General features: G+C 30.0%; 3 protein-coding genes across 3 annotated transcripts; 1 reads left to right on the top strand and 2 right to left on the bottom strand.

Moving 5' to 3' along the window:
• Positions 1–4,539: 4,539 nt before the first annotated feature.
• Positions 4,540–8,895, bottom strand: EAF01_009798 (uncharacterized protein; the record flags this gene model as incomplete). Its single annotated transcript, XM_038918054.1, has 1 exon — positions 4,540–8,895. The coding sequence occupies one exon, from the start codon at positions 8,893–8,895 to the stop codon at positions 4,540–4,542; it is 4,356 nt and encodes a 1,451-aa protein (XP_038766863.1).
• A 4,391-nt stretch (positions 8,896–13,286) lies between these two features.
• EAF01_009797 (uncharacterized protein) lies at positions 13,287–13,652 on the bottom strand (the record flags this gene model as incomplete). Its single annotated transcript, XM_038918053.1, has 1 exon — positions 13,287–13,652. One exon carries the CDS (start codon positions 13,650–13,652, stop codon positions 13,287–13,289), a length of 366 nt encoding a protein of 121 aa, XP_038766862.1.
• A 3,149-nt stretch (positions 13,653–16,801) lies between these two features.
• Positions 16,802–17,251, top strand: EAF01_009796 (uncharacterized protein; the record flags this gene model as incomplete). Its single annotated transcript, XM_038918052.1, has 1 exon — positions 16,802–17,251. The coding sequence occupies one exon, from the start codon at positions 16,802–16,804 to the stop codon at positions 17,249–17,251; it is 450 nt and encodes a 149-aa protein (XP_038766861.1).
• Between the last annotated feature and the right edge of the window lie 934 nt (positions 17,252–18,185).

Below are 18,185 nucleotides of genomic sequence, written 5' to 3'. Positions count from 1 at the left end.
TATTTTATTTCTTTATTATATTAATATTCCTTATTATATATTTAAATAATATCTCTAATCCCTTAAAAAATCAATATCCCTAACCTTTAATTAATTTATAACCTAACCCTTAAATTAAATTATATCCCTAATCCTTAATTAAATAATAATTCTAATCTTTTATAAATTATCTCTCCTTTTCTTCTTTCTTCTTTTTAGTTTAATAGTAATTATCTTATATTATATCCCTAAAAAATTCCTTTTATTCCTTTTAAAATTTAGTTATATTATTATTATAATAATCCTAATATACTATTTATTCTAAACTTTAATTTTAATTTCAACTCTAATTCAATTATAATTTTAATCTCTTAATTCAACTAAAACCCTAATCCCTTAATAAATTAATATCCCTAATCCTTCATTAATATTAATTCTAATTCTTTAACAACAAATAATCCTAATTTTATTTTTTTTATTTTTTTAAAATATTCTTTATCTTTTTAATAAATAAATTTTATTATTATATTTCTTTATTTTCTATATATTTATTCTTTTATTATTATATTTTTTAATATTAATTCCTTTTTAATAATCTTATAATTTCTTTTTTTTCAAATATAATATTTTAAATATTATAACCCTAATCCCTTAATTCAATTATAACCCTAATCATTTAATTAAATAATAATTCCTTTTTATTTCAATCCCTTTAATATATTTATCTTCTCAATATTCTTTCCCTTATCTCTTAATTATTTTAATTCTTAAAATTTAATTATATATAAATCTCAAAAAATTCCTTTTTTAATATTATTTAAATTTATTTCATTCTTAATTTTTTTTTTCAATTTATTATTTCAATCTTATATTAAAAAAATATTTCTTTATTATATTATATTCAATTATATATTTAAATAATATCTCTAATCCTTTAATTAATTAATATTCTTATCCTTTAATTAAATTACATCCTTAATCCTTTAATTAAATAATAATCCTAATCTTTTAATAAATTATCTCTCTTAATTTTATTCTAATCCTTAAAATCTTTATCCCTTTTTTCTTTATTTCAACTTTTATTTTAATATTTATTATCTTATATTATTTTTCTAAAAAAAAATCCTTTTATTCCTTTTAAAATTTATTTATATTATTATTATAATAATTCTAAATATATTATTTATTCTAAACTCTAATTTTATTTCTTTTTTAATTCAATTATATTTCTAATCTCTTAATTCAATCAATAACCCTAACCCTTAATTAATCAATAACCCAAATCCCTTAATTAATCAATAACCCTAACCCTTAATTAATCAATAACCCAAATCCCTTAATTAATCAATAACCCTAATCCTTAATAAATCAATAACCCTAATCCTTAATAAATCAATAACCCTAATCCTTAATAAATCAATAACCCAAATCCCTTAATTAATCAATAACCCAAATCCCTTAATTAATCAATAACCCTAATCCCTTAATTAATTCAATAACCCTAATCCTTAATAAATCAATAACCCTAATCCTTAATAAATCAATAACCCTAATCCTTAATAAATCAACAACCCTAATCCTTAATAAATCAATAACCCTAATCCTTCAATTAATATTAATTCTAATTCTTTAATAAACAAATAATTTTTTCTTTTCTTATTTCAATCCTTTAAATAATATTAAATATATTATCTCTAATTAAATAACTCCCTATTTCAATTATTATTTTAAATATTTAAATTATATCTATCCCTAATCATTTATATAATATAAATTTATATCCCTAATCCCCTAATAAATTTATATCCCTAACCCCTTAATAAATTTATATCCCTAATCCCCTAATAAATTTATATCCCTAATCATTTATATAATATAAATTTATATCCCTAACCCCTTAATAAATTTATATCCCTAATCCCTTAATAAATTCTTTATTCTAATCTCTTTATAATTTCTTTTTAATTTCAATCTTTCTTTATTTCTTTTATATCTCTCTCTTTTTCTCTTTTTATTATTATTAATATTATTTTTCTTTTATTTTTTCTTTTTCTTTTTACTTAATTCAATTCTATTCTTTTTCATCATTATTATTATCATTTTCTTTTTATCATTTTCTTATATTTATTTATTTTTATATACTCTAAAAAATTTATCTCTAATCTCACTTTATTTCTTATTAATAATTTTACTTCTTTTTTAAATTTATTTTTATAATAATATTAATATAACCCTAAATTTATTTTATTCTTTTTTTATTCTTTATTTTAATTCCTAAAAATCTTATTAAATATTATTAATTCTTATTCTTTTCATTTCTTTTTATTATTATTATTATTCCTTATTCAATTATTATCATATTATACATTTTATTATCTTTCTAAATTTTATTATAACTCTAAAAAATTTTACTTTTTCTTATTATCAATATTATAATTCTCTTTTAAATCAACCCTATTTTATTTTATTTTATTTTTATTACAATTATAATTATATAATTCTTTTTTATTTTAAATCCTTAAATATTCAAATTTTATTCTTTAAAATTATAATTCTTAAAATTCTTAATAACCCTAACCCTTTAATTCATTAATAACTCTAATCCTTTAATTCATTAATAACTCTAACCTTCAATTCATTAATAACCCTAACCCTTCAATAAATTAATAACCCTAATCACTTTATAAATAAATAACCCTAACCTTTTAATAATATCTTTTTCTAAATATCCTTTTTAATTTCATTTATTTAAATCAATATCTAATATCTTATATCTTTATTTTATATTCATATTTTATATTATATTTATTTTCAATCTTTTTTTTTTTAAATTTAAATTTTCAATATTAAATTTATCTTTTAATACCCTTTTTTTCAATTATTAAATTAATATTTTATAACCCCATATTTCTTATATTAATCTTATAATAAATTAATAATCCTAATCCTTTAATTATCTTCTTTAATTTAATTTCACTATAAAAATCTTATTATTATTTTAATTAATTTAATTTCTTTAATTTTCATTTATTTCATTTTTATTTCAATTAATAATATTATTTTTAAAATATCTATTTTTATTTTATTTATCTAAATTAATATCTAATATATTATATTTTTTAATTTTTTAAATTTTCATTTTCTATATATTATATTTATTTTTCAATCTTTTCTTATTTTATTTTTTAATACTTTTTCTCCAATCATTAAAATAATATTTTATATTATATATTTCTAATACTAATCGTTTCAAAAATTTATAATTCCAACCCTAAAAATTAATAACCCTAATCCTTTAATTAATTATCTTTTTAAATTTTATTCATTTTTAAAAATATATTATTATTATTCTAATTAATTTAATTTAATTTTTTTTTTCTTTTTTATTTTTTTTTTAAATCAATATCTTTTATCTTTTTTATTATTAATATTATTATTTTCTTCTAAATCTTTTTTTTTTCTCTTTTTTTTATAATTCCCTTTTTATTTTATATTAATAATTTTAATCTTATTATTCATTAATAAATTTTATTTTTATATTAAACCCTAAACCTTACTTTTATTATTTATTCTTCTTCTTTATAAAATTTTATTTATTATTATAATTAATAAATCTTTTATTAAATAAAATTCTTAATCTTAATCTTTTTATAAAATCTTTATATTTATATTAAATAATAAATCTTATTTCTTTTTTCAATTAAATCCTACTTTTATTATTTATTATATTTATACATTCTTTTATTACTTTTTAATTTTAATTCTAACCCTAAAAATTAATAACCCTAACCCTTTAATAATATCATTCTTTAAATATACTTTTTTATTTATTTAAATCAATATTTAATATCTTATATCTTTAATTTATTTTATATTATATTTATCTTTCAATCTTTTTCTTTTTTTATTAAATTTATTTTTCAATCCTCTTTTAATTCAATTATTAAATTAATATTCTATATTATATACTTTTAACCCTAATCCTTTAACAAATTAATAATTTTAATTCTTTAATAAATCCCTAATTCCAATTTATAACCCTAATAATATTCATAATCTTTAATTAAATACTCTAACTCATTTTATATTTTCAATTCAATATTTATTATTTCAAATCCTAATTTATTCTTCTAAATTTAATAATTTAATAATAATCCTAATTCTTAACCCAATTATTAATTTCAATTTAATTTTTTACTTTTCTTTTTTAAAATTATTTAATTCTATTAAACCCTATTTTTTTTTAATAATTTTTTTCTAAATCTATATTTCCTTATTCTATAAAATTCTTTTATTATCTTTTTAATATTATTCTTTAATTTTAAATCTTACTTTTATATATTCTCTTATTTCATTCTTTAAATATTTCATTAACCCTAATTCCTTTCTTATTATCTCTTAACCCTAACCCTTACCCTTACCCTTACCCTCACCCTTTTTAAAATACGTAGCGGTTCTTAATCATTTTAAAAATCTCTTCCAACTTTAACCCTGATCTCTTACTTTATTACTAGAACCCTTTATTCATTATTTTATTCTTATCTTATTATTATCATTACTCTATTCTAATTCCCTTAATATAAGAGCTGCAACCTTATTCCCGTAAACCCATTCATTCCCCTCCAAATCAGTCCTCTCCCCAAGCCAAATCATATACGCAAGAAGATCTTCCCACGTTCGTTCAAAATGCCTCTCGAGCCATGCCACCCCCCCCACCCTCTTATATGCCGCCACGCAAATGGGAATCACCATGTTCGGAAATCGACACTCGCTCTCTTCGTGATCAGGATCGGCCACTCGACAGATATCTTGTGGTTGATAACAATTCCAACACACGATGTATCGTGGCATCCAATCTCTCTCGTCAAATTGGCACGCTTGTAGAGCTTCCCCCTTAGCATTAATCCAATCAAATCTTCGAGAGCATTGTGAAGAGAGGTGATCGAAGCGACGATGGTGAATTCGACAGTAGAGACAAGAATCCTGAAAGGTTAGGAGATCCTGCTCGTATCGATCGAGGATTTGATCCTGTCGAAAATCTTGAGTGTGAATCTCTCGAGGGCCAGTGGATTCAATTTCTATAGTAGATGGATTTAAAGTGTATATCAAATGAGGGGGGCGAGGTTCCTCATGAGGTTCCCTACACACTTGACAGACCTCATCACTTGACATGCACCAACGCCAATCCGAAGGCCGATCGAGGAATTGACTGAGGACGCCACGTGAGCAATATTGTTGAGTGAGGTAGAGTTGCATGGTAGCTTGATCGGGTGGAAGAAAGGTATCACGTTGAGGTCTCCAAGTCGAATTTAACAAGATGATGGAGGAAGCTTTCCTCCCATCGCGTCCCGCCCGACCGGATTCTTGAGAGAAAGCCGTCACCCGCTCTGGAGCATCGAGGTGAATGACCCATCGAATGTGAGGGTAATCAAATCCAATCCCGAGAGCGGACGTAGCAGCGATCACGGGTTGCTGAGGATTGGAGAGCCACCGTTGAATGATCTCCCCCTTCTCGCGAACCGTCCCGGATTCTGATGTGTACAGAGGACAATTCATCAATTCTGCTACCGCGCCAGCAACATCACGAGTGCGACAGTAGATAATAATCTTATCACAACTTTGATCAAAGATATTAGGATCGGGCCAACACACTTCAATTAACTCTCTCGCTTTCTCCATCAAAGAATCAACTCCATCTCCATAACTAACAAGATATTGAAGGTTAGATCGATTGGTCGACTCTCGAATGATTTGAGGGCAAACCAATTTGTTCTGTTCGATGAATAATTCTTCCATCACCGGAGGCAAGGTGGCAGATAGCCAAATGGATTGAGTACGAATTTGTCGAATGAACCACCCAACTTGCGTCATGCAAGAGCGATACTCACTCGTAGTAATGGTAAGGTGACACTCATCCATGATGATGCGATCCAATTTCTGTCGAAAGACTAGCCCTTGAGCGTATTCCAAAAAGCTATCGTTGCAAACCGCTTCAGCCGATACGATCACCAATGGAGGGGTTTCCCGACACTCCACCGACCACACGACCGAGGGAATCCCAACTGCATTAAAACGTTTGATCATGTCAATCCGCAAGGCCACCATAGGAATGATCATGATGGTGGTGCTAGCGTCCGCAAGGCTAGCGCTGAGCATAGGAATTAAGGTCTTGCCGGAGCCGGTTCCCAAGATCAAGATGACTTGTTCGTGAAAGGTAGTTCCAAAAGTAGTCAACACCCCACGACGTTGACCAGGTTGACGAAATTGAAAAGTGACAGAAGGGAATAATCTTTGAGCCACTTGAAGTAAATCCTCTTCCGAGTACCCTTGCCTCTGACGAAATCGACTTCGTTTCGCGGCTCGCAACACTAGAGCATCCGATGGACTCGAGGCTCGCTTCCCTTGCAGAACGAAATCGAATCGAAAGAAGGAATGCCAACTAGCCGAAGCCCGAAAGCCTCGATGCAACATAGTATTCATGGTGAGATTGGTCGTTCCAGCGTAAGCTACATTGAAGGTTTGAAAGCTGTGATTGCTAAATTCGGCCAACGCCCTCAAATCGGATTCATCTTCAACAAATTCACCAGGAGTATGGTCCAGATCAAAGTTGGCTTGTTCTCTCGTAGTAAACTTCTCTTTCGTGATGGAAGCAGCAAATTGTCGCCAATTGGAAGTGTGTAGTATCGAAACCTGAGCACGTTTACATGCTTTCCGTAAGCAAGTCGAAATAACTCCATCTACCCACACAGTCCCTTGAAGATTGGACCAGAGGTACGGGGATATCAAAGCGGTCGGATTTTCTTGTCGAAGAAAGATTTGTCGAAGGGGAATAACATATGCAATATAAGTAAGTAATAAATTCCCAATAGCTTTCGGGAGAAATCGAATATTATTCTTGTATGCACCAGATTGTTGTTGTCCTTTGTGATATTGGGTATAGATCATCACCAACTTTTCCCAAATATAAATATGTCGCTGTCGTTCCATATTCCGCCACGTGATAGAAAGCAATTCGGGCTCTCGCAGAGGTGGACCAGGAGCAATGTGACAGAGGATCAAGAGTCGCTTTAAGAATTCCTGAGCTTGCACTTCATATATCTTCATAGCTTTCGAACACAAGATTAACCCTCCCTCTTGATCAACCTTGAAGAAAGTGGTGTGCAATTTAGTGTTCGTCTTGATGTATCGAAAAAGCCTCAGATCTGCCCCTTCTAAAAATTCCGAATTGTGTGAGTGGGAGAGCCAAGAATCCCCAAAATCCTCGGAATCCAGATCATCCTTCATCCGCCACGAAACCATCGAAATTAAATCTTGCATGCCAAATAACAATTCATCGTACAGGAGAGAGTGAGCTTGTTGAAATTCCGAAAGCACCACGTTCGAAATCTGTTCCATGGATATTTCTACCCCGCGATACCCCACAATCTGTCGATCCAAAGACCATCGAGCTTGGTGTTTAGCAATGGAAGCCTTACTCACCTTGAATAAATATAAACGCCACTGAAGAATGTAACCGAAGGGGGTCTCGGCTAATTGTTGAAAGAACTTCTTGCAGAGCGTGGTGAGGAGAATGGGAATTTGATCTTCGTCCTCTTGCTCTTGAAAACAGACAAAACCAAAGAGGATCAGTTGCGCCGTCCACGTGAGAGCCGACAGGTAACTATTAAAATTTCCTGGCTCTTCCCACAATCCCCGCCCATAAATCATGCGACTCTTCATAGCACAAAAACTCAAGACCGGTGATTTAAACGGTGCACTTCCAATCGAGTGACAAATCAAGGCTAGATATAATCGTCGAATAGCATGCTTCAAAGCTAATTCAGATTCTTCGGGATCTTCCATATTCAAGGCTTCCATGATAGCATCCATCGCACGAATTTGGGTTGAGGTCGGTTCGATAATATCACGTGGTAATGATTGATCCGATTCCGTGGCGGTGAAAAAGCCATCCTCCGAATACACCACTCGATAATAATATACCAAGAGTTGTTTCCCGATCAGGAAGTATTTGACCAACGTCGAAGCATTCTTGTGATATCGGAACCCATCCGCCTTGCCACTCGCTCCGGAATAAAATTCATTGAGGATGTTAGCTCGCTGCTGAGTCATCTTACGATCGGGGGATGTATCAGAGCACAATTGATAGGCATCTCGCATCATAGCTTCGGCGGCATGGAGGATGCGAACAAGTTGAGGATCATCCGCTTCAAGGTAATCTCCATCCAATTCCTTCTTCGATGGGAGCTTATACGAAGCCCAAATCTCCTCGTCTTTTAAATGAACTAAGTGAAAAGGGAACTTGGTGACGTCGTGCAACCACGGTACCCTCTCGGAGCGAGATTCCTTAATGTCCCGAACGACGCCAGCTGCCTTGAAGAGATCCTTTTTGACATTCAACGCATCTTGCTCAATCTGATCAATGGAATCCTTCTCCGACCGGGTTAAAGGGATCACATCGCCATTTCCACCATGGGGCCCAGGATTTGCAACAACCACAAAGTAATCAACATACCTCGGTGCAGTAAAGTACGTTTGGAGTAAGCATGCCTGCCATAGCGGGGTCGCTTTGTGCTCGCTCGCTTTCCGGCCATGAGTCACCATGTGATCCCGCATTCGTGGGAGGTGAGTGGTTAAAAAGGATGGATCGCATGATAAACACTGAAAGCCGTGGAAGACTCTGAGATGCTCTAACTGCGCAGCCCTACGCGCAGGTTTGTCTTCTCGCAATTGACGCTTCGTCTTCAGACTTAACGATTGAGCGTAGCTCAGTTGAGCTTTCAAAAGATCACCTGACAGGCGGTGGGGTTCGGCTCGGAGGTGTTGCGCGATACTTCGGGCCCCTGGAGCGATGCACGTCTGGCACTGTGTGCAGATCAGAACCTGGTGGTCAGAGTTGTATGCGAGGTCGCAGGCCATGCGGAATGGCAACGAGACGTTCTACGGTTGCAAGATCGGGATGGGAGGCGGGGATGAGGAACCCAAGAAATCCCCTTTTGTGAAATCCCTTTTATAAAATCATGTGGGGGTCGTGTGGGGTCTTGGGGTTATGTTCCCAGACAAATAACGGCCGTGCCCTCCTTTTATGCCATGAAAGGGCCCTCGCATAAGGGGTAGGAATTTAATACAATTAATCTTTATTTATATTATATTTCGTTATAAATTGATTATATTAAGATTTTCGTTTTTGTATAGGGTAATTTGTAAATTAATAATCTGATTTCTTGAATATATAGTATTTTAATAATAATATATAAGGATTGTTTCGAAAAGGAAATGAAAAACTCCTTTTATTTCGGATTTTTTAAAATCAACCTTACCCTTAATATAATCCTTAGCCTTTATATATATAATTAATTCAATATATTTTCATACTAAGTAGATTATTAATAATAAAGATTGATATAAAAAAACTTATTGTTTTTATATACTTAATTTATCTAATAGCGTTTTATAGATTAATATAAAGATCTTTATATATTAAAACTAATTATAATAATATAGAATTATACTCAAGAATATTATAATAAGTATTTATAATTTAATTTCAAAGCATTAACTCTAATCAATATAAATTAATTAAACTATACTATAGATTTTAAAGATTTTCAATTAGAATTTCTAATTATTAAAGAAATATCTTTTCAGTATTGTTTTGTATAATTTATGGAAATGTTATATTATATTATTTAATAAGATATCTTTATTATCTTTTTTTAATTTCGAAATATACTTATATTAATATTAATATATTCTTAAAATTAAGATTTTTATTAATAATTTTATCAAAATAGAATAATAAAGTATTATCCTTAAGTATTATTGAAAAGTATTGTTATATTGATTTAATTCAATATTAATATTCCTATGAAATTTATAAAATATTTGAAGTTTTTAATTAAGAAAATTATAATCTTTATTGATATATACTTTTATTATATTTGGAAATAAATTATATATATATTCTATATATAATATGTATAATACATTTTCTTTTGATATTATATAATCTGATATTATATAAGATTTGAAATAAGATTGATTTTAATCTTATAAATATAATATAAATATTTGATTAAATAAATTTGAAATAAATACTGATATATATAATAATCTTTTCAACCTAATTATTTTATACATATTTAAATGATCCCTTCTTAAATCCTCTACCTTTTTCTCAATCTTTTTTATACATTTATCTAATACTTCTTTCAAAATAAGTTTAATAAAAACTTTAACATAATTTAAACCATCTTTTCATTATTTAACTTAAAACCATAAACAAGAAGCTAAATTTATAAAAATTTAAACATTTTACAATATACAACTTTAAAAATAATTTTAATTCAATCATTATATCATTCTTAAAATTAATTTTATAATTATTACCCTTTATATTATCTAAATTATAAATTAATAATCTATATAATAATATTAACATTCATTTAGAATTATATAAGATTGGAAATACTTAAATTCTATTATTTTCCCTAAAATATAAAGTTTACTTCATATGAAGTGTTTCAGAAATTAAAAAAATTATATTAAATAATAATATTCAATATTATATTATATCGAATATATTTCATATAGTATATATAAAAACATAATAGATACAAATAAAATTAATATAAATCAAATTATCCTAAAGAAATTATAATTATAATCCAAAAAGATAATATGAAGAATATAATATTTTAATTCTTTCATATAAATTATATATAAACTTAATTTAATACAATTTTGTTTATTTTTTTAAAAGATATCTTTTCTTATTAGATTTAATTTTATTATTTTCTAATTAAGTTTAATCAATTATTAATTAATATTAAGTAAATTTGATAAAATATATATAAATAGATAAATTGTTTGTTTCTATCTACCCTCTTTATATAAAAAGGAAATTATTATATTTATATATGTGTATTATCCTTATCCTTTCATTTATATTATCAATATTGAAAAAATAATCTTTTTATTTATTCATTATAAAATTTATAATCATTAGATATAATCTCTAATAAAATTAAAGATTTGATAATGAATCTAATAAATTTAATATTATTCAATTAATTTAAAACTAAATATTTGATATTATCAATATAACACTCTCAAAATATAAAAGAATTTATAAATAATTCTATTATATTTGATAGATAATAAATAAATAATAAAATAATAACTTTATCAGAATTTAACAAAATTATATTGTTCGAAAAGAATAATATTAAATTTGAATTGAATACTACTAATTCTTATTCTTTAATATATATCATAATAAAGAATAAGATATAGATTAAAATTAATATAAAAGTTGTCACTATATTATTGATTATTCTTATTCATATAAAAGCAAATATGAAATTATACTAAAATAATATAAGAATTTACATTTCTTTAGAAAAAACATTAATTTTAATTTAAATCATATATTATAATTGAAATCAAAGTACTAGGCTCTTAATCTATAATATTATTAATTAATATTAGTATCACTATGAGAATAATAAAGTTAATAAAATACTATAATTTATACTATTGTTTCTATTACTTAATGTTCTAAAAGCTAGAGCTACGAAACATATTACTATAAGTCGGGTACCCTACTTTCGGGCCATCCCTGTTTTAGGCCACTCTTTACCATTAAAAATCTCAAAAAATGGAATTTTTAACTTTCTTATTTATAGATAGAATTTATTGAAAATTTGTGTATATATAATTCAGATTGTTTTGAATCTAATCTGAAAATTTTAGATTTTTAGGATTTTTCTGTATTGAAATCTAAAGCTTCAAAATATCGATTTTTTAATTTGTATGAGAATCACATATAAATTTAGAACTTTTATAAAATCTTTAATAACTTTTTAATAACAATCATTAAAAGAAAACTATATATCTTTTTGAAAGTTTTGAGCTTAAATCTATATAGAAATTCAAAAAAAAATTCAAAAAAATTAACTGATATAAAGATATAGTATACAGTGAGTTTGAAGTAGTATAAATAATCCCTGCAATTTTGAGGGTATTCTTTTAAATTTCTATTTATAGGAAATTTTCTTTTTTTTTCTAAATCCTTCAAAATAAATATGTTATAAATTTATAATAAAATTTTATAGTTTATTTTTAATAATTTTTATTAAAAAGTTATTAAAGATTTTATAAAAGTTTCAAATTTGTATGTGATTCTCATACAAATTTAAAAATCGATATTTTGAAGCTCTAGATCTCAATACAGAAAATTCCTAAAAATCTGAAATTTTCAAGCTAAACTAAAAATGATCTAAATTATATATATATAAATTTTCAATAAATTCTATCTATAAATAAGAAAGTTAAAAATTCCATTTTTGGTGTAAAAAGTGGCCCAAAAGGGGGGTGGCCCGAAAGTAGGGTACCCGACTTAGTATCGGAAGATACTAGTGTCAACGCTAGTGTAATCACATGATCCCTATCGCAATAATTATATTACCTCTAACTAAGCATATAAAAAGATTAGCTTATAAAAATATACTTTTAAATACAGAGATTCGTACACTTCAAAAGGCAAATAAAGCATTAAGTAAACAAAAAGCTCTTGATATATTATCTCAACAAGAGGTTGATATTCAGATTCGATACAACGAGTATTAAAAAGGAGGGAATTCTAATAGGAAAGCATTTTTTAATCGAAATTATAGTAAATGAGGAAAGACAAATCATAATGCAAGAACTTATCAAAATATTATAATAGATCCTAGATTATTAGAGTCTTTATAGTTTTAATCAATCGATTCAATCGTTGTTGAATAATATAGGTTTGAAAGTATAAATTCAAGTAAAAGTGATCCACTCGGTGATAAACCTCGTTGTGACTTTTCAAAATAGTTTTCTAGTTGTATATATATCACTGCGAAATAGGACGTCTTTATCATATAAAAGGTTAGATAATAATAAGTTCGAAGTAAACAGGTGGAGTGAGAAGGATCATCTCTAGACTTATATAGGATTATGAGCGAGAGGTTTGAAATAAGAACTCTTGTTTTATAAGCTTGTTTTATATATCACTGGGCAGTGGATTCAAGGGTTACTCTCAATGAAATTGAATAAGAAGTAATTATTGACATTTGCTTGATAGGTTTAAGCTTTTAAGCGAGCTAGCCGAGTACTTTGCTGCCGTAATACCACAAAGATATCCTATAGAGACGTTGTCGAGGACTAGCGAACTAATATAAACGATGAGCGACTTAACTTGGCCACATTACGGAAAGCCTATGGATCATTCTTAAGGGATAAACATACCTGGGAGGGATACTCAATCAGCATTCTGCCCTCTAACCTACAAACCCAGAAACGTTGGCGATATTCAGGGTCTTTCCTGCTGGCATGGTGCACCATCCGTCGTCACCATTGGGAGGCTGGTAGATGTATTTATCGCCGTTCTTGTAGACAACAGTCAGTCCTGAGACGCCACCGCGACCAGGCCCATCGAAATAAATCTGTCCGTCGTCTTGGAGAGTCGCGCTACCCCCTTGCGCATTCCAGCTCCAGTGTTTTGGGTCGGAATTGTAGAATCTGAAGCCCCTTTGGCCCTCGATATTGCCTGATGCGCCGGGGCCAAAGTAGGAGCATGGGCTGGCTAGGGCTGAGGCCGTGAAGGCTGCAAGGAGAGGCAGAAGTTGTTGGGATGTGAGCTTCATTTTGACAATTATCGGGTAGGCGTGGAAAGCGATATGAGACTCTTATGGTAGGAGTTACAGGAATAGTAGCAATTGCAGAGAAGAGGAGTACTGTGAGGTTTGATGAGAACTTTGTGAAATGCGTTTGTTGTTAGACTATATATACGTTAGGAAAGTAACTCCTTAATCATCATGCGTAGGCTAGGCAGGCAGTTAACCGTAGTACTACCGCCATCAAATGGATAGTAGTGGGATTATACTTTTAGCTTTGCTGAGTAATTCGTATATCAATAGAGATTCTCCAATCTTAGCTCATTTTGAGAATATACTATTTCTATGCTCTAGTCTAGCTACCAGCCTCGCAAATCATCATCTTGGCTTAAGCGGCAGAGCACTTTGCGGATATTCGAGGTGACAGGTATTTCATGCATAGCCTAGGTATACTAGTCACATTCGGATGCATTAACATTACAATAAGCTTAATTCTGTTCGTCTAAACTTTAATATGTTGTCAAACGCGCGTTTCGGCGAACAAGCAAGTGGCCGAAAGTGAGTACCGTGCACACCATCAAAATACAGATGAACCTGACTATCCCCTAGACCGCTAGTTACGGCCGGGTTCGCTTATAATGCCTTATCAGCTAATCAAAGTGTTAAAATCTAAAAGGTTTTAATATAATAAATTGTATTTCTTTCGAAGATGAAATATAATAGGATTTAAAAACTTTAAGAAATTTCTTTATATGAATAAAATATATAAATCTATAATAAACCTTTTAATCATTACTATTCTAATAAAATCTAATAAAAATTTCAAGTTAAATGATTTTTATATTTAATGTAATATATAAAGTTATTAATGTTCTTACTCATATATGAACTATATTTCCTAGTCGTAACTAACGGTCTAGAGGATAAGCCTAAATGTCTATATATAGGAGTTACTTGTATATATGGTTTCAGCCTTATACATTCAGCTTTCTCATTTTCATTAAATCTGTTATATTAATTTATGAATTCATCATATAATAGATCAAAGCTTAAGTCATTACCATCATCTTTTATAAGGGCATTTGGAAAATTAGGATCATTTACTCTTAAAAAAAAACATGCCCGTTTAAGTCAAATTTATCATATACATTTTTTGGAGATCTAAAAGTATGCTTGTATAAAGGGGATTACCGTATTGTACGTGCCCGTATATCTAGGTTCATCTATAATACGTATTGTTAAGCACTCAGTTTCGACATTCTTTTCTTCGTCGAATAGAACGTACTAGCGAGGAAATTACGGGAACTGCCTTAAATTCCCAATCAGAAGCTATCAGCATTGAAAAGCAATCTCATTTTATGGAATTAGGAAGTATACTTGCAAACTTAAAGCATCTGTACCATATTCGCTCATTCAATCGTTCAAATGGCGGCAGCAAGCTGAAATTCATTTTGACGGATCATATAGCGAAATAATGCCACCGCGGAATCCCTGGTGTCACAAGGATCGGATTATAAACGGCGGATTCAGTGTGGTTTTCACATTAAAAATGATATTGTTTACGAAGTCAGGTGTAGCGAGAATAGAACTCTATTCCCTTTGGATAGAGGCTTGGAGAGCGAAGGAAGATAGGGAATACCACACCTGGTTGACGATAAAGGGGATGTCTGCTTTTGAAACTCTAAGCATAAGAAAGACTAGTCAACATATTATCAGATGATCATGTCATTATGCAGAACCATACTAACTCAACAGAGCCGAAAGCAACTGTAATTACAGGCTACACTTTGTGTTTTGCGAATCGATTAAGGTTTATTCGCAGCTGTGGCCCCTGTATGTGAGGAGAAGCACGGCCGCTTTTTAGTGTGTTTTAAAACACACTTAGAGTGCGTTCGGACATATTTATTTCAATTATTAAACATCGTTTATTTAGTAAATAATATAAAATAATATGTTTATTCAACATAATATATAATGAAATAAATTCTTAGAAACTATTTAAATTCGAATAATTATCTTGTAAATAATTTGAGCTTTTCTTATGTAATAATTGTAAAGTTCGATTTTCAAGCTTTACAATTAATATTTAAAAGAAAATCAACATTTCGATTTTTTTTTAATATTTTCCATTATTTCTATTTATATTACTTTTATAAAAATCCTAATATATATTTTATATAATTATAAATATAGTATATAATCTAGATATTATTCAAATATATCAATGTTTATTAAACATTATATCAAGTCAAACATATTAGGAATTGAAAATTTATTAGAATTTCTAATAACTTATGAAATTTCAAATATCGAGATAATATTCTACATAATTTATTCTAATTCAAACAGTATATATACTCTATTAAAATATTTAGAGTTATTTGAATTATTTGACAAATAAAATTAACTAATAATTAAGCTCTGATAATTTCATAAAAGTGATCCGAACGCACCCTTACCCTTTCAACCTTTATTCCTGCGGTGACGTTGATATACGAGTTAAATCCCTTGAGCAGCATGGAGTTACGCTTACTAATGCGATATCGTACGAGATTACTCGCGAAATAGTACTTTGGAATCCCCTGAGTCCCCGCATTTCTGCCATAACTGCCGCTAGAGCGCTAGCGCCGCCTAGATCCGGAGCCTGCATGCTTACTAGAGAAGGATTCAGGGCTGAGCATTAATATCAATAAGGTTTCTCTACATAGAATGACAAGGATGATTGTCACGAGATAATTTATAAAATTTATTGTTGGCACTTTCCTGCCGTTATTACATATCGTTAGAAAGTCGTCATTTGGCAAGTTCCGTCGAGGACAGGATGGTATGTTGGGCGCAGCGCCAAGTATGAGAATGTGTTTAGTCGCATGAATTTCGGTGATCAGAAAGAAGCATATGAAAACATATCACATTATATCTGTGAGTCCAGTATTAAGAGGCTGATGAAGTACTTAAAGAGTCTCATTTCCCATCATTGTTTCTATCCAGCACTCTTAAATTGACATCTTTACAACCACTTCGAATACTATTCATCCGACAATCATTACTCAATAATCACGCTCAATTTAATTCAGAAATACTCTGTTCAATCATCAAGATTACACTTCATATCAGGTAAGTGCGACTTGGGCTATTGAAAGACAAAAAAAGTCTGACCGAGTATTATCTCATAGTTCAATATGGTTCAGTTCGGAAGCACACTTCTACCTCTCCTGATGGCTGTGGCTACTGTCAGCGGTTATTCCTGGACGCAATGTACAAATGCAGACCGGTGCGACCTTGCGAGCGGTGGAGGCTCAACGACAGTAGGCGGTCAGAATAACGGCCGTGAAGGCCAGCGTTTCCATTATGTTGGCGGCTATGTCTTTACTTATGACACATGCTCCGATTTTGTCTACAGAGCCGGAGATGGCTACTGGTATTCACACGAGAAGGATGGACTCTTCGTCTCCCCAACTGGATATGTGCGTTTTGCTCATGATTGCAACATGATGGTAATCAACAACAAGGCTGCAGCTGTTGGCGTCACATACTGGACAAAGAGTTCAGGAGCTGACTGCTGCCTTCCCGATGAGGTTGGTCACAACATTTTCAGAGTTGGGGCCTATTACACTGGTAGAGGTGGTTAGAGTTGCGGTTATAACAATCACTACCACAGAGGGTCTTTATCTTTAAGTTGTGGCGAGGATTCAGACCAAGGGCCATATGGAGGGGGGGGACAAGCAGCTAAAGAGGGTGTATGAAGGGGCGTTGTGGGGGGTTTATATATAAAAGAGTCTCGAATCTTTACTTTCTTTAGAGCTTTCGATACACTTGTATACTATTTAGTAGTGTTGGTATCATCATAGGGGTATTAAAGTCAATATAGTACAATTCAAGCATTCACATCATGACCTCTGACATTTCATTTCTATTTCCTATAATTTAATCTTCGTAACAACACTTAAAGTTCTAACAACCAGAACTACAAAACCTGCATATCATAAAATGAAGGTACTAGGGTTTGCGCTAGTACCATCATGTAATGCCTATTCCAACAACTAGGCCTAGGCGTAAGCCAATAATTATTGACTAGACCCCCAACTCCTAACTATTATTCCAAGGATTTTTTTGATGGTCAGTACTAGTGGTGACTATAACCCTAAGGGCAGTAATGACCCTAACACCCTCCCTGTGGTGACAAAGTTAATATTACAGATGAAGAGAAATTCAGTATAAATCCCTATACAAATTTCTATTATATATATAACGATATTAATCTCTCTTTTGTTATTAATGAAATATTGGTTTTGTTAATAATGAATATTATCAATACAAAATGTAATCTATTTATTATTAAATTTTAATAGAAAAAAAGAAAATAAGGGTCTTTAAGATTCTAAGATCTTTGAATATTAGAGTTGTAGAAAAGGTGGATGGAAGAGAGTGTGTGTAGAGGTTAGGAGAAGGTTATAGAGGTGAATAGGAGTTAAGGAAGAGGAGGAGGGGAGTGAGTATAGGGGCTAGAATGAATGAAAGATATTAGTTTAAAGTTTAAAGGGGGGTTTGTTTATGAATTGTAAT

This window comes from Botrytis porri (genome assembly GCF_014898465.1).
Source record: "Botrytis porri strain MUCL 3234 chromosome Unknown BPOR_014, whole genome shotgun sequence".
Taxonomy (NCBI): domain Eukaryota; kingdom Fungi; phylum Ascomycota; class Leotiomycetes; order Helotiales; family Sclerotiniaceae; genus Botrytis; species Botrytis porri.
This window is presented reverse-complemented; position numbering and strand designations above follow the sequence as displayed.